This window comes from Helianthus annuus, chromosome 9, assembly GCF_002127325.2.
Source record: "Helianthus annuus cultivar XRQ/B chromosome 9, HanXRQr2.0-SUNRISE, whole genome shotgun sequence".
Lineage (NCBI taxonomy): Eukaryota > Viridiplantae > Streptophyta > Magnoliopsida > Asterales > Asteraceae > Helianthus > Helianthus annuus.
The window spans coordinates 142,966,023-142,989,321 of NC_035441.2; the positions used below are offsets into that span (position 1 = coordinate 142,966,023).

General features: G+C 42.3%; 3 protein-coding genes across 3 annotated transcripts; all 3 read left to right on the top strand.

The window, feature by feature from the left end:
• Nucleotides 1–251: 251 nt before the first annotated feature.
• LOC110920900 (lysosomal Pro-X carboxypeptidase) lies at nucleotides 252–2,814 on the top strand. The gene is made up of 10 exons (XM_022165119.2): nucleotides 252–751; nucleotides 888–1,074; nucleotides 1,158–1,291; nucleotides 1,388–1,500; nucleotides 1,581–1,704; nucleotides 1,779–1,928; nucleotides 2,003–2,158; nucleotides 2,231–2,310; nucleotides 2,380–2,429; nucleotides 2,515–2,814. Exons 1-10 carry the CDS (start codon nucleotides 374–376, stop codon nucleotides 2,652–2,654), a joined length of 1,512 nt encoding a protein of 503 aa, XP_022020811.1. The 5' UTR covers nucleotides 252–373; the 3' UTR covers nucleotides 2,655–2,814.
• Nucleotides 2,815–2,899: 85 nt separating this feature from the next.
• Nucleotides 2,900–7,498, top strand: LOC110925346 (nexilin-like). The gene is made up of 2 exons (XM_035977661.1): nucleotides 2,900–7,078; nucleotides 7,162–7,498. The coding sequence occupies exons 1-2, from the start codon at nucleotides 5,231–5,233 to the stop codon at nucleotides 7,486–7,488; spliced, it is 2,175 nt and encodes a 724-aa protein (XP_035833554.1). The 5' UTR covers nucleotides 2,900–5,230; the 3' UTR covers nucleotides 7,489–7,498.
• Nucleotides 7,499–18,571: 11,073 nt separating this feature from the next.
• LOC110923500 (protein CROWDED NUCLEI 4) lies at nucleotides 18,572–23,263 on the top strand. Its single transcript, XM_022167583.2, has 8 exons — nucleotides 18,572–18,927; nucleotides 19,359–19,568; nucleotides 19,661–19,914; nucleotides 20,158–20,428; nucleotides 20,514–20,597; nucleotides 20,690–22,179; nucleotides 22,606–22,744; nucleotides 22,840–23,263. The coding sequence occupies exons 1-8, from the start codon at nucleotides 18,730–18,732 to the stop codon at nucleotides 22,909–22,911; spliced, it is 2,718 nt and encodes a 905-aa protein (XP_022023275.1). The 5' UTR covers nucleotides 18,572–18,729; the 3' UTR covers nucleotides 22,912–23,263.
• Nucleotides 23,264–23,299: the final 36 nt, after the last annotated feature.

The following is a 23,299-nucleotide window of genomic DNA, read 5'->3' on the forward strand; positions in this document are numbered from 1 at the left end:
TCGTGAGATAAGCTTCAAAGTTCAAACATACCGGTGTGAAAACATATGACCCTCCCAAGTGTGATCTAACAGTATAGTATAGTTCACCTTGTTTAACATTGATTTAAAAATATGTACAAGTATATCTACCTTTTAATGCTTTTTATCAGATAATGAATAAAGTATTCTTTTATCTTCTCGAATATCTTCATTTTCTTAGAAATAATGTAGTAAACTTTTGATAAAAATAAAGCCACTTTTAACTTTTAAATAAGTGGACTCTAAAGTGGAAAAAAGATATAATAGAAAAAGGATAGATTTACACATTGAAATACTGAACAGTCCTCAAATTCAGTTTGACCACCACTGTGTTCTTCACTTCTTCATCGTCAACATGACAAAACAACTATTCCACATTCTCGTATTCATCGTACCAATCATTGCGTTACTCCCATGGTCTCCAGAATCTCGCCGCATCCCGTTTCTCGGGAAACAATCATTGGTTCAAAAACCCCCAAACAATCTTGTTGCCGATAACTATACTTACGAGATAAGATATTATGAGCAGACTCTTGATCATTTTAGCTTCGATGATCTTCCCAATTTTAGTCAACGGTATCTCATCAACACCGATCACTGGGCTGGCCCTTCTCGTATGGGCCCGATCTTTCTTTACTGTGGCAACGAAGGCGACATCGAATGGTTCGCCGCTAACTCCGGCTTTGTTTGGGAACTTGCTCCTCGTTTTGGCGCCATGGTTATCTTTCCTGAGGTAAACCCTGATTGTTATACTGCTTTTGTGTAATTGAGTTATGAAATACAACATGGTATTATTGTGTATCAAGGTGTTTTGTTAAGTGTTCCACATCGTTCAACAATTGTGAGTTGTGCAAGTTTCATGATTGCAGCATCGATATTATGGTGAATCAATGCCGTATGGGAGCCGGGAAGAAGCATACAAGAATGCTTCTACTTTAGCCCGTCTAACAGCCGAACAAGCACTTGCGGATTATGCGGTTCTGATAACGGATTTGAAAAGAAATTTGTCTGCACAAGCTTCACCTGTAATCTTGTTTGGTGGATCATATGGTGGAAGTAAGAATTAATTCTAAACTTTTGTACAATTTGATTGATAAAAATCAGCTGAATTTATGTTTATATATATATGATGTTTGTAGTGTTGGCAGCATGGATGAGGCTCAAGTATCCTCATATTGCAATAGGTGCACTTGCTGCATCAGCACCCATTCTTCAGTTTGAGGATATCGTGCCACTCGAAACATTTTACAATATTGTCTCCAATGATTTCAGAGTTTGTCCATACTTATTTTCACTAATTATGCTTCATATTCTTGTGGTAAAGTTCCAAACATTAAGTTTACTTTTTGTTTTTATTATTTTACCATAGCGAGAAAGCACAAGCTGTTTCGACACCATAAAGAAATCTTGGGATGTGATAACTTCTGTCGGTCGGAAAGTAAACGGGCTTGATCAGCTTACCAAGACGTTCCACTTATGCGGGTTAGTCAGTTAGTTCGTTAGTTAGTTAATGTTCTTTCATTATATTGTCCGTGTTTATTAACTCCAAATATAAATGGCAGGAAACTAAAAAGCACCGATGATCTTTATAACTGGTTGGACTCGGCGTATAGTTTTTTAGCAATGGTAGACTACCCATACCAATCGGAATTCCTGATGCCTTTGCCTGCATACCCAATAAAAGAGGTTAGTTGGTAGTTATGTTACATTATATCTCCGTAGTTATATATCTTTTGAAACTAAAAATGTTCATTTGACAGGTGTGCAAAGCGATAGACAATTATGCTGACGGGACTAATGTTTTGGACCGAATCTTTAAAGGTGTAAGTGTGTACTACAACTACACTGGAACAGTCGATTGCTTTGACTTGGACGATGACCCACATGGCATGAGCGGTTGGGATTGGCAGGTATGCGAGTTTTATCATAGGACTATATGTAAAATTATATTTATTAATATTCACTTATGTTTTGTATGTTACAGGCATGTACTGAAATGGTTATGCCAATGTCTAGTGACAAGAACTCTAGCATGTTTCCGGAATGGGATTTTAACTACACTTCTTATGCGGAGGAGTGCTTGAATGAATTTGGTGTGACACCTAGGCCCACTTGGATCACTACAGAATTCGGTGGACATGTAAGACTTTTGTTGTCGCTTTAACCGTTTGAAAAAGATATATGAACATTATCGTTTTTTATTTGTGTGTAGGATTATAAGTCTGTCCTCAAAACATTCGGAAGCAACATTATCTTTTCAAACGGTCTCCTAGATCCTTGGAGTGGCGGCAGGTAACTTCTCTAACCACCATTTATCCTATTTGTGATGAACAAAACCATATGAACTGGTGCATTTTGTAGTGTTTTGGCGAACGTATCAGACAGTGTAGTGGCTCTTGTGACGGAAAAAGGTAACCTTTAACATAACATATCCGTTTGATATGTGTTGACTTTGTTTTGGTCAAAGAGCGCGATATATTAATGATGGGTGAACAGGTGCCCATCACTTGGATCTGAGAGCAGCTAGGGATGATGATCCGGATTGGTTGGTGGCGCAAAGGGCGTCCGAGGTGCAGCTTATCAAGGGGTGGCTTGATGATTATTACACGACAAAGAAAGCAGCTTTTAACATGTAAAGATCGTTTGATACTTGTGGTGCATTTGAGTCAGTCTAGAACTCCTGACACGACTTTTGTTCAAGGATTGGCATCAATAAATTTCAGATTTTTTGATCATTAGTTGATCAAGTGTATGCACATTGAATATTGAATAGGGAGACATTCGTTTCGGAACTAACATTCTTGATAATGCACTCGTACATAGTGCATAAAGTATAATTAAAAGTAGCTGAAGAAACACTAATCTAATTATGGTATTAATTAGAAGGGTTTATGTTCCTATCATAGAGGTTAATCTTCTTTGAGGTATTTGAGCTCCGACCGGTAAATCAACCTGCAAAACAGAACACCGTTACTCGTTAAGAGGGGAATGTGGGGGTTTCCCTCTTAACCGGGCTCCGGCGTGAGAATAAGCGACTGCTTTGAGAGTAATTAAGTGTAAGGAGTGAGAGCCAAGGGAATAGAATGAATAACCTGAGGAATGAAGGTCTCTATTTATAGCCGGAGAGGTGTAAGAGGTTGTGGGCTGATGGGCCTTGGGCCAGAAACGGACAACAACGAATATGCTCTTTGCCTCGCTGGCCTCGACTGCTTAGTGGCTTCTAGATGCTCGTCGGCGCTGGCGCACCTTGATTGGAGCCACGTGTCATTGTTGTCGGCCTTGTTGTCCTTCTGTCATCAGCAGACAAGTGGAGATCGTGGGACAGTTGTCCCCGTCTCTTGATTGGTGCCATGTAGGCGTCCTTGTGTACTTATCGTCAGAAGATCGTGGCGCACGATTGAACAGAGCCTGCTGGACGCTCATTGGCTCTTTTTACTGCCACTTGTACCCTGTGTACCTCTGTAGGTAACAGCGCGTCTTCCTATGGAGAGGATTTTGTTTGATGGCAACTAACCCGCGCGGGGCTAGTGTGCTCACTTATACCATTGTTTTTATGCTAAGTGTTGCTATCTGAGTTTATTATGTGCTCTTCCTCGCGCGGGGGTAAGTCATAATGTGATGTGAGCTGCGCGAGGTTGTTATTCTCAAGTTGTTATGCTAAGGAGTATGGTCTCACGTGCAACCTGTTATGAGGGTTGCGCGACTTTTTGGGACCATACCCCTTCAAGTCCCCCCAGTCCAGTGCTGCACCATGCGCAACGCAAGTGGTTGGAGCTCTGGACTTAATAAAAATAAGAGAAGGGGAAGTAGTCCTTTTGGTCCTGACTTGTATGGCGCATGTAGAATATTGATGTTCTTCATGCGCAGGCCCAAGGCAGGTGTTGGGTGATTTGTTATTGTGCCCTTTAGGCGCGCGAGATTATAGTAGGTTATATGTATCTGGCGCGGCTCCTGTAACTTCTATATGAAGTTACTTGTGTGTTGTATAGCGGGAAACTTCGAAATTTGAACTTCTGACAGGTTGGTGAGATAAGTCGCTGAGAGCGACGCTTGAGTTGACCCCTGGCACGGATGTCATCATGCCGCCTGCGGCGGTTGCACTTCATGTCAGGAGAGTGGGTGCCACGCGCGCGTGGTAACCGTCGTCCCTGCTTTTCCGCTCGACGTGGCAACTTCTCGTTGGTTGCCCTTGCGGCGAGTGCGGCACGGTTACCCATCGCATTAAATGCGATGGGTATAAATATCCGAAGAGAAAGGTGAGAGATTCACTTTCTCTTCGTTTCTTCTCCAATTTCCTCTCAAAAGGTCTTTGAATCTTCAAAGTGTTCTTCATCTTCTTCAAGATTTCTTCAAATCTTCAAACTTTTCTTCGTTCTTTTTTCCAGATCCTTCTAAAATATGAGTGAGGGGCACCAAGAGGTTCCTGCTAGTGAGGAAGGACCGGTTCCAGTCCTTAGATGGGACTTAGGTCTGTTCGAACAGATTGTTCGAAGCTTCAGATTCCCACCGGAGTGGGACGCCCGGTATCCGGCTCAAGGCCAAACCGCGGCTGATGCCCCACCCGGCTATATTACCCTTTATGAAGATTTCTTTCTTCAGGGTAATTTCCGGCTGCCGGCGACCAATTTTCTGGGTAGTATCCTTTCTTACTACAAGTTCCACATATCTCAGATGAGTCCACCTGGGATGGTGAGGGTGAGACATTTCGAGTTCTTATGTCAGTCTCATGGCATCGAGCCATCCGTAGACAAGTTTCGATCCTTTTACCAACTGCAAAGGACGATGGGGTTTTTTTCGTTTGCGAGCCGGGGTGCGGCGAAGAAGATCTTGTTGAATCCACCCAAGAGTTTCCATGATTGGAAACCCAAGTTCTTCTTCATCAGGGAAGAAGTTGTGCCGGTTGCTATGACCTTTAGGGAATGGACTGAGGCCATACCCAAGGAAGACCTGACGATCCCAAAAACGGCTTTGTGGTATCAGCAGCTGACCCCAACCCCGAACCGGGTGTTTGGGGAAAGTGTTCTAGTTGCAGCAAAGATGAGTGATCAGTGGTCACCTAGCAGCAGGGATGTTCCCGTGTTGAAGCTTGGCGATCAAGGTTAGTTGTTTCTCTGTCTTCTTTTTAAGTGGGATTTCTGTAATTATTACTTACGTATCTCCGTTTATAGAGGCGCAACTCTACCAAGCTGCTTTTTCTACTTTTGGAGGCTCCATGGGCGTTCGCCCATTGCGCGACGACGAAGAAAGCTGGTATGACCAGATTAAAGGAAACTTCATGTTTCCTACTGCTGATGCTTTCGCCTCGCCGCCAGATGCTACTGAAGGTGCGCAATACCCTAAACCTCGTCCATTGCGCTCTGTGACTCTCGCTGGGAAAGAGACTTTCTATCTTTCCAGCGAGGAGTCCGTAGGATCTTCCAGCGGCGAGCTAAGCTCTTGGTCTAAAATATTTGCAGGTGTGTTGCGCGACCTGGGGATTGACCCAGAGGAGAAAAAGAAGAAACCGGTGAAGAAGAAGAAGAAAGCGGAGCCGGAGGTGACCAGCAAGGGCACCGGCCCTAGTCGCACAACAACTGCTGCTGGCAAAGGTACTCTTCGCCTTCGTCAACGTGACTTGGATGATTATGTGATCCTCAGTGACTCATATGAAGGTTTATCACATGTAGCTAAGGGAAAAGCTGGTGCTGGTGGGTCGAAGAGTTCCGGGAGCGCGGGTTCTCGCAAACCTGAAGCTGGCGCGACTCCGTCTTTCCCAGAGGATGAAGAAGTGGAAGAGGAAGATGCTGCTGCTCAACTTATTGGGCGGAAAAGGGGTAGGAGCGAGGCTACAACTGGTGTGGCTTCCGCGCCTCAATCTGTTGTGATCCCTGCGATAGGGAAGACGAGCAGGCTGCGCTCGTTGTATCAATTTTCTCCTGGTATGTTCTTTTCTTCTCTTTTCTTCTCTAAAAAACTTCTTTGCTTACACTTGCCTTATTTTGCAGAGATCAAGAAGAAGACCCCTGAAAAGGCGGTTACATTCAGTGAGGCGGGAGTAAAAAGACCCAAGATAACCGTCAAGCCCACTGACACTGCAGCCCAGGACGCCGCGAAGGCGGCTGAGGCGCAGCGAAAGGTGGAGGAGGCGCGTAAGAAAGAAGAAGAGAAGAAGATTGCTGAGAAGAAAAAGGAGGAAGAAGAGAAGAGGGAGGAGGAAAGAAAAAAGAAGGAAGAAGAGGAAAGGAAGCGCAGGGCGGAGCAGGAGAGGCTGGCTGAGGTGGCTAGGAAGCAGGCCTTGGAGAAGGAGGTAGCGGCGAAAAAGGCTATGGATCAGCCTTTGAAGTCTCAAGGTCCTGAGGTCACCAGGCCAACCAGCACCGGCCCTGTTATCACTTCGAAAGGGTCCGGCCGCTACTCTTCTAGCGGCGCGAGCTCCGGTGGAGCCGGGGGTTATAACCCTAACGTGATAGGGGCGAAAGATACCGTTGGAGATATCTACTATAAGACATATACTGAAGAAGAGCGCGGTGATGCCCTCCATCAAGCCCCCTGGAGCTTAAAACAGAAGGATACATTTGTTGAGTTTGGCGCTTCGCGTGAATGGTTTTTGAATTCCTTCCCCCCTGGTGAGGTCAATCGGCAAAGGGCAAAACCCCATGAGATGTTATATCGTACTTATATTCTTGGGGAGGCCAATGCCCGCGCTGCCAACCATCAGATCGTTCGCGAATGGCGGACGATGGTCAGAGAGCGTGCCGATTGGGAAGTTTACCGCGAGCGTACTCTGAAGCGAATTGCGGAGTTTGAGAAGTCGAAAGCTGCGTTCGACGAAGAAAGAGCCAAGTTTGAGGCTGACAAGAAGGCGGAGGAGTGGGGCCGCGAGGGGCTGCAGAAAAAACTCCACAATGTTGAGGAGCAACTGGCCAAGGAGAAGGCCGAGTTCAAGCGTATATGCGCCCAAGACAACGATCGTGCTTATGCTCTACGACAGAAGATCGTTGATCTTGAGGCTAAAGTTGCGGACTTGACCTCAAAGGTGGAGGAAGCGCAGGGTGAAAAAGCTGCCAAGCAGCAGATGGAGGTTAGTTCTACTGATTCTCGCTCTTCCTTTTTTGTTTATGAGATTTCTTTAAGTCAATTCTCAAGGCGTTTGCCAATTTTTAGGTTGAGCTGACTGCAGCCAAGGTGCAATTGTCCAACAAGGACAAGGATCTCCATGCCAAGGACGTTGAGATAGCGGAACTCAAACGTCGCTTGAATGAGCAAATCGACAGATGTGAGTCTTTGGAGATTGACCTTGAGGCTGAGAAGGTCAAGGCTGCTGATGCTGAGCAGGCGCGTGCTGTGAGCACTGCCGCGCTGAATGTGGCCCAAACCAACTACTCTGAGGCTCAAGGTATCGTCGATACACTTGTCTCAGAAGCGGAGTGGATGCGCACTCGTGGAGTAGTGTTGGTAAGTGCCTTATGCTTTTTTCTTAAGTTGATTTGAAGAGTTTTTTCTTTAATGCTTATCTTTTGTTGAAGGTTGCCAACTCCATCCTGAATGCGAACGAGCTAGATCGCGCCGTAGCGGCTCTGACAGATGCGGCGCGTGCGGTGGGTCACCGGGGAGGCTACCTGGAGTGTGCTGATCATGTTGAGCAAATGCTTGGGCAAGAATTTGACACAAGCCATTGCTCAGTAACAGAACATGCCGATGCTGCGCTGGCAAGTGCTGAAAATTCTTATGACAACCTCTCCTTGCCTATCATGGAGTTGGTTGTCGAATCGTTAAAGAAAGACGACTGGTGCCAGCGTCTTAAGGCAATCCTCGATCCACCGGTTACCGTCGAGTTGTCCGACGAAGAGCCAGTTGGTGATGATGGCGGTGATGGTGATGATGATGGCAACGATGATGATGGTGAAGATGACGGAGATGATGGTGATGATCGTCGCGAAGAGTAGGAGAGTTTGTTGAGTAGGTAGTTGATAGGCATTTGTGCCTTTGTAATTTCTTTGAATATTCTTATGTATGATGCTGCGCGGTTGCGCAAGTTGTTAATGAAACATTTTGTTTTTTCCGTTGCAATTATTGCATTGTTATAAAACTTTATGCTAAATTAGCTCGAATAAATGGAAGCGTTTTGTAAGTATTTAGGTGATCGTCCGGTCTCGCGCTTTGTTTGCGGAGGACCTTGGAGGTGGTTTGAACCGTCTTGAAATGCTGTAGTGTTTTCGCGCTAATCAAAAGTTTAACATGCATTTGTAACGAAAAAATGTAATAGAAAAAACATGTATGTTTTCATTCAAGTCAGAATTTGGCTCTTAGGCCTTCATACATATTTGCCAGTGGCTCGTAGCCGGCGTAGTTAATTGAACGATGGCGTAAGGCCGAAAAGATTACATATAGCATTTGCGCAATTGTTGCGCATTCCAAGTTCTTGGTAAGATGTGGCCATCTAAGGTGCGTAATTTGTAGGCCCCTTTGCCCAGGACCTCATGAATCAGATATGGGCCTTCCCATTTAGGTGCTAATTTCCTTGGGCGTTCCGCATTTGATGCTTCGTTGTCGCGAAAGACGTACTCCCCTGGATTGAAGGTACAAATGCGAACCCTTGTGTTGTAGTACTTTTCCAGCTGGGTTTTGTACTTGGCCTCTCTGATTCTCGCGATTTCGCGTCTTTCTTCTAACAGGTCCAAGTCTAGGCGCCTTTCTGCTTCATTGTCAACCGTGTTGACCGTTGTCATGCGTGGCGAGGGCAGGCCAATCTCCGCCGGGATTACCGCCTCTGAGCCATAAACCAGACTGAAAGGGGTCTCGCCGGTACTCGTCTTTGGCATGGTCCGATGAGCCCATAAAATGCTTGGGAGCTCATCAACCCATCCGCGCCGCCTTGTTCCTAATCTGGCCTTTATCCCTTCGACGATGCACTTGTCCGTTGCCTTGTGGGTGTGCAACAGAGGTGAAAGTGTGTTCAATGTTCATCTCCTTCATCCAGTTCTTAAGATCGTCCGAAGCAAAGTTGGTGCCATTGTCTGTCACGATCTTGAGCGGGAGGCCAAATCTGCATATGATGTGCTCCCATATGAACTTGCGCACAATTATAGCTGTGGTGGATGCAAGGGCTTTGGCTTCTACCCACTTCGTGAAGTAGTCGACAGCTACTATGATGAACTTTACGGCGCCGGGGGCATCCGGGAAGGGTCCCACCATGTCAATTCCCCATTGCTGAAAGGGCCATGCGGTGGATACGGGGATAAGATCGTTTTTAGGACGCAGCGTTTTTGGAGAGTGCCTCTGGCAAGAGTCACACTTGCGGATCTCCTTCATTGCGTCAACATGCATACCAGGCCAGTAGTAACCGGCGCTCATGATCTTCGCGACAACCATCCTTGGTCCGGAGTGGATGCCGCAAATCCCTTCGTGGATTTCCCTTATCAAATAATTCGCGTCCTGGGGGTCCACACAGCGCAGTAGTGGTCCCAGGAAGGATTTTCGGTATAAGATACCGCTGTTCATTTCGTACTGTAGGGCTTTGTTTTGAATCTTTCTTGCTTCCGCTTTGTTTTCGGGAAGCACCCCTTCTTGCAAGTATTGGATGATGGGGGTCATCCACGATGTTTGCCCTGTTTCGATCACATTTACCTGTCGCAGCAATACTGACGGGTTCTTGAGTACCTCTATCCTTACATCCTTGGCGAGATGTTGAAAGGAAGTCGAGGCGAGTTTGCTCAGGGCATCTGCGGGCTTGTTTTCTGAGCGATTGATATGTACGACTTCGTGGGTTTTGAATTGTTGGAGCAATTCTTTCGCTTGTTCCAGATATAAAGCCATGACTTCTCCCTTCGCGTCGTATATGCCATTTACTTGACTGGCTATCAGGAGTGAATCGACATGTGCGCGCAAGTTTCTTGCTCCCATCTTGATGGCGAGGCGTAAGCCTGCCAGAAAAGCCTCGTACTCAGCTTCATTGTTGGTGTTTTTGAAGTCGAGCTTAATGGCGTAAGTAAACTCGTGCTTTTCTGGGCTCACTAGACGTAAACCTGCTCCCGCGCCATCTTCATTTGATGCCCCGTCAGTGTAAAGCATCCAAGTCTCTGTTGTATTTTCTTCGGGAGTCTCTACCAGCTCGCACTCCTTGACTTTATCGGCCGGCACTTCTGTGATGAAGTCGGCGAGGACCTGCCCCTTAATGGCTGGGCGCGGCCTATACAAGATGTTATGGCCGCCCAGTTCAATGGCCCATTTCGCCAATCTGCCTGATGTCTCCGGCTTCTGTAGTATAGTGCCAATGTGGAAATTTGTAAGCACAGTTATCACATGGCCTGTGAAGTATCGGCGCAATCTTCGGGAGGCGTGTAGTAGCGCAAGAACCAGCTTTTCCATTGTGGAATATCTTGTTTCTGGGTCTGTGAGTACCCTGCTGACGTAATAGATCGGGGTTTGCACTCCGTTCCTGTCTACCAACAATACTGACCCTACTGCCTTATCCGAGGAGGACAAGTACAGCACAAGGGGCTCTTTTTCAAATGGTGCCGTCAGGGTAGGGAGTTCGATCAGACACGCTTTCATTTGTTGAAAAGCTGTTTCGGCTTCCGGGGTCCATTTGAACTCTTGCTTCTTTACACAATTGCGCAACGTGCTAATGAAGGGATACGACTTTGCGGCGTGATTTGAGAGAAAACGATTTAGCGCGGCCAGCCGGCCGGCTAGTCGTTGCATTTCCTTGATGTTTCTCGGTGATGGCATTCGTTCTATAGCTTGTACCTTCTCTGGATTCACCTTGAAACCGCCGTTTGTGACAATGAAACCCAGAAACTTCCCTTCTTCCATGCCAAAGGAACACTTGGCTGGATTTAGCTTCATATTGACGCTGCGCAATGAGTTGAACGTTTTTTCGATGTCTTTTAACATTTGGTCCTCCTCGGGACTTTTCACCACTAGATCATCGATATAAACCTCAATATGCTTTCCGATGTCGCCTGCGAAGGTTTTGTCCATCAAGCGTTGATATGTCGCGCCTGCGTTCTTCAGACCAAAAGGCATCTTTGTGTAGCAGAAGATTCCAAGGTCTGTTCTGAATGCTGTCTTGTCTTCATCTTCTAGCTTCATCTGCACTTGATGGTATCCTTTATAGCAATCCAGAAAGCATTTCCATCGGTATGGCGCGAGAGAATCGATTTTTTTATCGATCTCAGGCAAGGAATAGCAATCCTTTGGGCACGCCTTGTTGAGATCAGTGTAGTCTACGCACATGCGCCATCCGCCATTTGATTTTTCTACCATCACAGGGTTCGCCACCCAACTCTGATATCTTACCTCTCGCAAGATCCCGGCTTTGAGCAGCTCACATACCTGCTCGTTCATTGCTTTTGTCTTGTCTGACCCTAGGCTGCGCCTTCTTTGGACCTTTGGCTCGACAGATGGGTACGTGTTTAAGCAATGCTCGGTGATGTTGCGCGGGACACCGGTCATGTCTGCCGGCGTCCAGGCAAATATATCCATGTTTCGAAACAGCAGTTGCTTGAGACGTGTTCTGATGTCTGACGTAATGGCGTGGCCAATTGTCACGGTCTGCTCGGGGTATTTTCGGTTTAAAACCCATTTCTCCGGCTCAGTCGTGGAGACCTTTGCCGCCTTTGTTGGGCGCAGCTCGTCAGTTGACATTACTTCCTTCTTGGCGTATATGATTGCTACTCCTGTTTTGGTTGGGAAACCTATTGCAGAATGAGGCGTTGACGTCACCATGTTTAGCTCGCCTTGTGTTTCCCTCCCAAGAAGCACATCATGCCTCGATTTCACTGGCATGACCATAAAGTTCACATTTGTTGTTCTTGAGTGTTTCCCGTCAGAGAGCGTGACGGGGAAACTGATCTGTCCGAGAGGAAAAACCATCTCGTTGCAAAATCCAGACAAAGGATAATCGACAGGCTCGAGTCGCGCTTTGTCTTCTTCATCCAGCTGATTGAAACATTGCTCATAAATGATGTCGGCAGTACTTCCCGGGTCTATGAATATGTAGTCGGTTTCATAATGCCCGAGTATGCCGGTGATGACCACAGGACGTGTGGCGCGAGGTCCGCCGCGAACTACTGGAAATACAACTTGCTGCTCTTGCCACGAAGGTTCATAAGGGCGTTTGCCTTTCTCTTTCGCGCTGTACCTGGGTCCGTTGACCATATGAGTCTCTAGTCGTCGGACCTTTTTGTGGTTACCTTCATCATGGCGCTGGAGTTGACGGGTTTCCTTGCGTACATTCTTCACTAAATGGCTTAGTTTGCCGCTTTTGAGCGCTCTCTCAATTTCTTGGCGCAAGCTGTAACAGTCGTCGGTTAGGTGCCCTGAATCTTTGTGAAAATCGCAGTACAAGTTAGGGTCTTGCCCTTTCTTGTTTGTCATTGGCCTTGGCGCCTTGAAATCGACATTCTCCGTCATCAATACCTCCTTTGGAGTTTTTGTGAGCGGAGTCCAGTGTTTGTCACGGTTGTCGTCTCTGACTGCTTTCTTGTAACCGATTCGGTCAATCGTATCTCGCGCATCTTCTCTGTAACGTGGCCTGTCGTCACGGCCTCTGGGTCTCTCAGACTTCCAGTCATGACTCTTGTACTTGTTGCGCTTGTTGTTGTTGTCGCGCGTACTTCCTCTTGAAAATCGATCTTCTGGGTAGTAGCCCTTTCCACCAGCAAGGGACTCCTCAGTTTGCGCGACGATTTTTGCGGCTTCCATCAGTTTATCCCACTCCTCCGGCATTCCATCTTTGCCTGTGATGGTTCTAATGAGACTATCGCAGCGTATAGCCTTTTTAAAGTGACAGCGCATGAGTTGCTCACTGACGCCGCCTATTTCCAGGCACTCTTTGTTAAAACGCGTGATGAAGTCCTCCAGACCTTCACCATCTCTTCTCCAAATATCTTCTACTTCGGCTGTGTCACGTTGGTAGCGACGTTGTTGGCTAAAGTAGCTTAAGAACTGCGTCTTGAAATCTGTCCATGACTTAATCTTTCCGGGCGGAAGGCTGTCAAACCAGGCGCGAGCCGCTCCGGTAAGAGTTTGAATGAACAGGTGGCACCACATGGGCATGTTCCAACCTCCCATGCAGCCCACACTCGTGAATGTTCTGACGTGGTCGTCTGGGTCAGTCAACCCATTGAATTTCCCAACGGTTGGGGGTAGCTTCTCTCGTGAGAGTGGTGCGAGTGCGATTTTCGGGATAAACTTGGAGTGTTCCGCAGCTTCCGCTGGTCTGTATGCCAGGCGGAAATCTCGTTCAGCCTCTTCTGTATAGCCAATGTGTTGTCTTGGCTTATAGTACTCATGGTTTTTTGGTAAACGATTAAAGACTGATGACTCTTCATCACCTTCCCATGTAGGATCATATGGGTCGGTTTCTTCCCATTCATTGTTCATGTTGCGCGGCGTGAGCCGGCTGTGGACAGGGCCTCGTTGAAGGTTCGACGGATATTCATAGTAACTATCCGTTTTCCCTCTTGTATCGCGCGTGTCTTGTACGCTTAAACGTCTTGTAGGGGGAGGCCTGTTGGTTCTGCCTTGTATATTGGCTGGTGGTGGCATTTGGCGCATCCCCTGACTCGGAGGGGTGACCAAGGACGGTTCTGCCGTCAAAACTGCCTGCTGCGCGATGAGCGATTGGTATGCTGCATTGATAGTGGCGATGTTCTTGGCATACCACGAGGCTGGGGTTTCGCCCTCTGGTAAGCCAAGTAATGCAGATACATTTTGAGGTGGCGCTGTGTTCGATGGTCCCTCTCCGTTTCCTGGGGTGACCACTTGTGTGATGCGGGTGAAGCTCCCGCGCGGACCCCCAGTATTGTTGATTTCAACTTCGCCGATTTCTTCGATTTGTTGGGCTTGGAAGGTTTGGACTCCTTCACCCAACGCCGTGTTAGAGTTGGTTCCGAAACCGAACTCTGGGGTGATTCCTTGACCAGTCATAGTCGAAGGAAAAGTTGTCAAAAGCTCAAATAAAAGAAGATGAGGGTGGTTATAGAAAAAATCGGTGGGCGCCAATGAAGAAACACTAATCTAATTATGGTATTAATTAGAAGGGTTTATGTTCCTATCATAGAGGTTAATCTTCTTTGAGGTATTTGAGCTCCGACCGGTAAATCAACCTGCAAAACAGAACACCGTTACTCGTTAAGAGGGGAATGTGGGGGTTTCCCTCTTAACCGGGCTCCGGCGTGAGAATAAGCGACTGCTTTGAGAGTAATTAAGTGTAAGGAGTGAGAGCCAAGGGAATAGAATGAATAACCTGAGGAATGAAGGTCTCTATTTATAGCCGGAGAGGTGTAAGAGGTTGTGGGCTGATGGGCCTTGGGCCAGAAACGGACAACAACGAATATGCTCTTTGCCTCGCTGGCCTCGACTGCTTAGTGGCTTCTAGATGCTCGTCGGCGCTGGCGCACCTTGATTGGAGCCACGTGTCATTGTTGTCGGCCTTGTTGTCCTTCTGTCATCAGCAGACAAGTGGAGATCGTGGGACAGTTGTCCCCGTCTCTTGATTGGTGCCATGTAGGCGTCCTTGTGTACTTATCGTCAGAAGATCGTGGCGCACGATTGAACAGAGCCTGCTGGACGCTCATTGGCTCTTTTTACTGCCACTTGTACCCTGTGTACCTCTGTAGGTAACAGCGCGTCTTCCTATGGAGAGGATTTTGTTTAATGGCAACTAACCCGCGCGGGGCTAGTGTGCTCACTTATACCATTGTTTTTATGCTAAGTGTTGCTATCTGAGTTTATTATGTGCTCTTCCTCGCGCGGGGGTAAGTCATAATGTGATGTGAGCTGCGCGAGGTTGTTATTCTCAAGTTGTTATGCTAAGGAGTATGGTCTCACGTGCAACCTGTTATGAGGGTTGCGCGACTTTTTGGGACCATACCCCTTCAGTAGCTGAGAGAGATTAAAAACAAAGGTGGTTACATAACCGTCATGTGTTTCATATTGATCAAAACAATGTCGTTTTGGCGCTTCTACATGTGTTAACTACTTACTAGGCGGTTATGCTAAAGTACAATACTTATTTCTCTTATATTTTTTTTTTTACAAATATATTGTTTTGTGACTTGTATTTAACTAGTTTTTGCCCCGCCCGCGTTGCGGGCACTAAACCGAATATTTTTTTTGTCATAACATGTACGTGTTTCTGTTACTTGTACATATTACTCATAACACGTTCTCAAAAAAAATTACATCCAGTCAACCAATTAAAACAAAACACTACCATACTTTTGCTAAAAAAACTAAAACAATAGAAAAACTATAATTTTAAACCGAGGCAAAATTGTACTTTTCAGGAAAAATGAGCGGTAGCTGCCTGACACGAATAAAAATTATACCGAGTCAATTAATTAAAACAAAACACTACCATAGTTTTGCAAAAACAAAAAACAAAACAAAACACTACCATAGTTTTGTCAAAAAAAAAACAACTAAAACGATGGTATAACTATAATTTTACACTGGGGGCAAAATCGTAATTTCATAGGAAAAAAATGATGGCAAAACTGTAAATTTGAACTGAGGGTAAATTTGTCATTTGACTGAGAGTGGAGAAAAACAAAACCAATGGCAAAACTATAAATTTAAACGGGGCAAAATTGTAATTTGGCTGGACCGATAGGGAAGTGCTAGGCAACTGCCTACTATTCCCCTCCATGGCGTTTGTAGATATATAAAATATTTTGTAGTCATTAAAACATGATGCTTTGTCAATTAGGGTAGAACGGTAGAACTAGTAAGTCTTTTCGAACATACTTCATACCAAGAAAACGTTCAACAACCTATGATTTTTGTATTTTTTTTTTGGAACGGATGATTTTTATATGTATTTGAAGTTGTTTCTAAGTCCATATAGTTTGAACAAAATGGATGTTGACTATCAAGTTAAATGCATGCAAGAAGTTAAAATTTCAGCTAGGGGACTTGGTGCGGGGGTATAATACACCCAATGGCGTATTATGCATTGGCATGCAGGTGAAAGACGCCACTCTCTACTGCCTAGGCCAATCAAATATGCTCGAGGAAGAAGTGGGCCGACGCATAATATGTCGACCGACGTATTATACATTGGTTGATTTTTGTGCGGTTTTACTTCAATGTTTGAGGTGTTATGGCTTGGTTTGATAGTGTGCGTTTGTCAGCACTTGCTAATTTGTATGTTATGTATGTATTTTAGGTATGAAACAAGTAATCAGAGGTCAATCATGATCAAGATGATGAAAAGCAAGAATTAAACACAACTTTTGTTAATGATAGGTCTTTTGTATTTGATTAGATAATCTTAAATAGAACTATTTGGTGACTTATACACTACATTCAGAACTAAAAATGGTTAATTTTGAATTTAACCGATTAACTTGCTTGTATAAAACTTATCACGTCTACTTTTATAAAACGAAAAAGTTAAGGCCATATTTTCCACATAAATCTTGAGGTTTAAATCTTTTACAAAGTTGGGTGATGCAACTTTTTCCCTAACAACTATTTATGAAAGATATCCTAAACGATATTATTTATGAACTTTGAGATCTACTATTTTTGGTCCTTATGTTACAAAATAAATAGTATCATTGGGGTGTGAGTTTATGACATAAACCTAACATAAAATTCAGAAGTTTGGATTTAGTCTAAACATGGTGGGTAAGTTTCAGGCCGAACCCGCTAACATGTTAAGCTAAATGTATTGTATTCGTTTCAACTTATGCGTTCACATGTTAACCAGTATAACCCATTTATGTTTTTTTTTAGTTTTTTAAATTATGTTTTATATATAATAACTTAAAAACTACTTGGGTACTTTTTAATTTAAAAACATAAAAACCTGAAAATATATTAGCATATTACTATTACCATTACTATTAATCTATTATTATTACTATTACTTTACTAATATACTAATAATATTTGCGAGTTTTATGAATAGTGTATTCTTTTGATTGGGCCACATGACGTTATACTATAGGTCCACATTTGGAGTTTTTATTTTTCTTAATTTTTTTAAAGAACCCATTTGACCACAAACCCAACACCAAACCACCGCCGCAATCAATCATGGATTTAACTATTGCTTTTTTTTTCCACTACCGTCTTTAGTCTTCATTCGCTTCTCATCCTTCTACCGTTCTAAAACTATAGCGGTTTAACGAATCATAACGATACCGTCTCATGTAATTTTTTATGATTTTGAATTATGTAAAGCACATGTTGACATCTTTATGGATATATTATGCGAGTTTTCTGAACACTGAACAATGTATTCGTCTGATTGGACCATGTGGCGTTATAGGATCACGTTTTGAGTTTTTATTTTTATTCATTTAAAAAAAATTCCATTTCACCATGAACCCAATACCAAACCACCATCGCAATCAATCATGGATTCACCTTTTGTTGTTTTTCCCACCACCGTCTTTAGTCTTCACGCGCCTCTCGTCCTTCTACGGTTCTAAAATAATAGCGGTTTAACGAACCGCATCTCTAATGTACTTTTTTTATGATTTTCGATTGATGTAAAAAAACGTGTTGCCATCCTCATGGACATTGATGTAAAAAAAAAAAAAAAACGTGTTGACATACTCATAGACATATTTCTTTAGGTTGTTATGCCTAAGTGTCGGTGCCCTACAGAATCAAACTGATTCCGCTGCGTAGCACAAATATTCTTACAAGTTTAAAGATAATGGCTAAAACAATAAAAATAATATGTAGATTCCAAAATTTTAAATTACTCACTTGTGAAAAAACTAAATAACTTTTCTCAAGTTAAATAGTGGAGTTTGTATCAACCCTGAATACACATATTATATCAGGTTCATATGTGTAACTAGGGCTGTTCATTTTTATCCAAAACTCGAAACTCGACCCAAATTTAAAGCCACACGAACCCGAAATAGCGAATACCCGAAAAATCCGAACCCGAGAAAACTGAACCCGAACTTTAAATGGTTCAGTTATCAGGTCAATTTTTCTAGGCCAAAAACCTGAACAACCCGACCCGAAAACCCCGAAACACGAAACCCGAAAAAAAAAACCCGAAAAATTATTGTTTTTTTTTTCTTATAAAATGTTTAGATTTAGAGTCTTTAACAGACGGAACACTAATTTTTGGGACTTTTAAATATTATACGCATATTGTCAACTAATATTTGAACTTTGATGATAGTTTTAAGTAACAATATGATTTTCGATGATATTTTGTAAAAAAATAAATTATTTTCATTTTACATCTACACACGAAAACCGAATAACCCGACCCGAACTAACCCGAATAACACAAACCCGACTAACCCAAACTTTAAAATGGGTTGGTTATCTGGTCAATTTTTCCCAAAGAAAAACCCAAATAACCTGACCCGAAAAACCCGAAATCCGAAGAAAAAACTCGATGAACAACCCTATGTGTAACACAAATCACATGACACGCGAATTCGTGTCAGATTCAACACACCAACCCACAAACACAACCCTAATTTCTCTACTTATCTCGAATAGTCCGGACTCCGGATCCGAAAACAAAAAAGAAACGGATTTTTCCACCGTCGTCATTCGCAATAAATGCTTTTTCTTTTTTCTAAAACATAAAACAGAAAAAGAAAAGAAAAGCGTTAGAATAAGGCTAGCTGTGAACTAAAAGAGAGTAAAGCGATCCCAAAATTTGAAATCAAAATCATAACCCAAATCGTCAACGGATCGATCTCATTGTCGATTCTTGCTCCTTCCGTTACCCACACCATGACGAGTCCTCAATCAGGACGATTTACAGCTACTCCTACAACAACAATAACTTCATCTAGGGTTTCCAGTTTCAAAAGCCCTTTGAGCGATGAAACCATATGGAAGCGTCTTCGTGAAGCAGGATTTGATGAAGAATCCATTAAACGAAGGGATAAAGGCTCACTAATTGCTCATATTGCTAAACTTGAAGCTGAGGTTCTTGTTCTTTTCCCCAATAATTATCTTGATTTTATAAGCTATTGTTTGTTAATAATTAGGTTTTTTTTTTTACTCTTTTGGGATGGATTACGTTAATCATTAATGGATAGTGATTATTGCCGTTTTAATGTTTATAATCTATTGATTCAGATAGGGAGTTTTGATAGTTGTTAGGGCAGTGAAGGAGGTGTTATGAAGAAAGAGAAATAGATATAGAAACTGATATAATGTTTTTTTTTTTTTTTTTTTTTTTTTTTTTTTTTTTTTTTTTTTTTCAATGAGTTTTAAAGAGTAAGAGTCTTTTCAAACTCTAAAGTTTAAGGGAAACTGAAGGGTTGATTTGTCTTGGCAGTTTTAGGCATGTGTATTGTGTTATATGATATGAGTATCTTATTTTGTGTCCGTGTTTGTTTATGTATTTAATGTAGATTTACAACCTTCAAAACCAAATGGGGATTCTAATCATCGAGAAAAAAGAGTGGGTTGCCAATTACGAGCAGATGAAATCCACTGCAGAAATGGCTGAACTGACGCTAAAACGTGAGCAGTCTATCCATACGGCTGCTCTAGCTGAAGCAAAGCTAAGGGAAGAAAAACTGAAGAAGGCTCTTGGAATTGAAAAGGAATGTGTTTCCAATGTAAGCATGTATTTTCGTTAAAAGTTCTATTGGGATATTTTGTTTATAAATTATAAATTCCACTTTTCATTTTTAAACTGTAATATTTGTAGATTGAGAAGGCATTGCACGAGATGCGTGCAGAATGTGCAGAGGCAAAGGTTGCGGCTGAAGTTAAATTAGTTGATGCACGGACTATGATGGATGATGCCATAAAGAGGATGACAGAAGCCAATTCAAAGATGCAAGCTGCGGAATCTTTGGAAGCTGATGCTAGTCGGTCCCGTCGTGCTGCTGAAAGGAAATTACACGAGGTTGAAGCACGTGAAGATGATCTTAGAAGGCAGATGAATTCTTTCAAATCTGAGTATGTTATTATGATTTAATTTTTGCTAAATGTTATTATTATGTCGCATCGTTAGCATATCTAATTGTTTGCATTGATGGTTGAACGTTTGTAATGCATCATGGTTATTCATATAGAATATTGATAATATTCATTAATTTTTCTCTTTTTACCTTATCAAACACATAACTCAAGCTCATTACATTGATGATTTTGATTAAGTTTTGGTAACTTATGAGATTTTTGGTGTTCTGAATATGTTAGGTGTGATGCAAAAGAAAAAGAAATTCTCGTTGAAAGACAATCTTTGTCTGAAAGGCAAAAATCTCTTCAACAGTCACAAGAAAGATTACTTGATGGTCAAGCTTTGTTAAATCAACGGGAGGAACACATTTTAAGCAGAACTCAGGAAATAAGTCGTGTTGAGAAAGAGCTGCAAGCTTCAAGATTAGACCTTGAGAACGAGCGTAAAGCCCTTAAAGATGAAAAATACAATTTGGAGTTAAAAGAAGCTGCGTTGGATGCGAGAGATGAGGTTCATAGTTATACTCTTCAATTACTTTATTAGTTAAAAAATATCAAGTATATTACTAAAACTTTATGTTTATGAGTGTTTGCAGGATATCACCAAGAAGGAAAACAATTTAAAAAAGAAGTATGAAGAGTTGTGTAAGGAACAGGAGGAAATTGCAAGCAAAGAATCCGTAAGTCACCATTACTCAAATTGATATATCATTATGTTTGAATTTGGATAATCGATACTTCAAGTTTCTGACATAGTTAAATAATTTTGTAGGACCGAATTAAACAAGCGTTGGCTATTCATGAAGCAGCTTTGAAAGAAAAAAGTGCTCAGTGTGATGCGGAGTTGGAAACAAAACTCAAATTAATGGAGGACAAGATCGAGAGCAAGAGGCGGGCTGCTGAGTTAAGGGAAGTTGAGCTGAGTCAGCGTGAGGATTTTATTTCAGAAAAAGAACATGACTTGGAGGTCAAGGCAAGCGCCATACGTGACAAAGAAAATGATCTTTTAGAAAAACTGAATGCTGTAGAGGAGAAGGAGAAAAAAATTATTTTTGTAGAAAAAGAGGTAGAATTACAGAAAGCTATATTGCAAAAAGAAAAAGAAGAGTTAAATCACATGAAAATTGACACCAATGAGTCATTGAGATTATTGGATGAAAAACGTCGAGAGATTTCTCAAGCGGAGGAGAAAGTTGAGGCTATGAGAAATGAAACAAACGAATTAATGATCTTGGAAAGCAAATTAAAAGAAGAAATTGATCTAATAAGAGCTCACAAACATGAACTTGAAGATGAAGCAGACCGTTTGAAAGCAGAAAAAGCCGAATTTGAAGCGGAGTGGGAAACAATTGACGAAAAACGAGAAGAACTAAGATTAGAAGCAGAACGTATTGCAGAGGAGAGAGTTATAATTTCAAAGTTTTTAAAAGACGAACGTGATGCTTTAAAGAAGGAGAAAGCTGTATTTCGCGAGCAATATAAAAAAGATACTGAATCACTTTCACGGGATCGGGAAACCTTCATGAGAGAAATTGAACAAGAACGATCTGATTGGTTCAGTAAAATTCAGAAAGAACGCACTGATTTTGTGTCGGATATTGAGTTGCAGAAGAAGGAGATAGAGAATTGCATTGAGAAAAAGCGTGAAGAAATGGAATTATATTTAAGAGAAAAAGAAAAGGCTTTTGAGCAAGAGAAGAAGAAAGAACTTGAATATATTTCATCTTTGAAAGAAATAGCCGCAAAAGAGGCCGAACAGGTTAAAATCGAGATGCAAAGACTTGAAGTCGAGAGAAAAGAAATTAATCTCGACCATGAAAGACGTGACAAAGAATGGGCGGAACTAAATAACTCCATACAAGAACTTAAAATTCAACGCGAAAAATTAGAAAAACAGCGGCAACTTTTGCACGGTGATAGAGAAGAAATTACTAGTCAGATCGAAGAGTTGAAGAAGTTAGAAGACGTAAAAGCTGTGCCTTATCGTATTGCTGCGACTGAGATTGAAGAACGCAATCCAAAGCATATCAAACACTCAAAAAGACATGTTGTGAAGAACCGGGTTAGTAATTTGAACTCGGGTCATGATGAAATGGGTGCCTCTACTAAAAAAGAAACGAGTAATGGTGGGTCCCCTCCTGTTTCTACTCCTTTCGGCTGGCTTAAAAGATGTGCTAGTAGCTTGTTGGAACAAACACATAGCAACAAGAGGAGAAAACAGCAAAAGGAAGCAAACCAAACGGATGAAACTATCACCCCTCGGTACAGTAAATCAGTTTTCTTGTTTATATATAGAGGAGGGTTCAAGCGAAAACTCCTTTTATTGCGAGAACTCGAAAACACCCAACAAAACCTAGAAAACCACACAAATTTTTTTATAACATTTTTTGCCTATGAATCTAGCATTTTTAAGAGACGAAAAAACTTTTTTTTGAAAAAAAAAATAAATTAGTATTACACATGTGCAACACTACGGAAAAAAATAATAATAACGTATGAAGAAGATAGAAATGTTTGAAAAGTTATATATATATTTTTTTCCAATTATGCCCCTCCATCAAAAGTCCCATTTTCTTCATTAATAAGGAGTTTTCGACTTCTCACTTTAACTATGGGTTGTTAATTGAACATTCTAATATGGTTTCATGTGGTTTTGGAGTATAATATGTTTTCTTTATCTATATGCAGTGGTTTATCTTCACTATTAAACAATGTGGAGGATGAAAATGGAGCCAGTGTAGTAGGTGGTACCAAGGAGACGACTGTATACATAGACAAGATTATCACAGTTCGAGAAGTGACATCTGTTACGACTGAAAAGACTCTGGTAAACCATTGATGTTATTTAAAAGTAAAACGCTGAAATTCACCATCTGCATTTGTACATTCTAACTTGCTGTATTTTGTTCATTCTTCGAATAGGAGGACAAACATGAACTCGAACATAAGGATAAGTTGGAGAACCAAAAGCTGAAGGGTCTAGTTGAAGGGTGAAGTGGTGTGATTTGTGATGCATATATATATAAGATATATATATTTTAGGGTTTTTTAGGTGCTAATGTTTTCTCTTCTTGTTTGATATTCTAAGGTAGACAGATATACCTGTAGGGTTTAGAGGAGGGTTTCTCTTAACCTTGTTTTCGGGTGTTGATTTCTTTCCCGAATAGTCGGTCTTATTAACGACTTAAGGTTTTTGGTTGGGAGTTGTAAATGGTTTGCTAAGGCTGGCTTATATTTGGATTTTAGCTATGGTCAGCTGATCACTGGTGTTGCCTGCTTGTTTAACTATATTTTGTGTGATATGGATGACATTCTTTGGTTTTAATATTGTTTTTTTTCTTGTCAATCGATTCGCAATCTTTTAACCGTTGGAATAAATTTA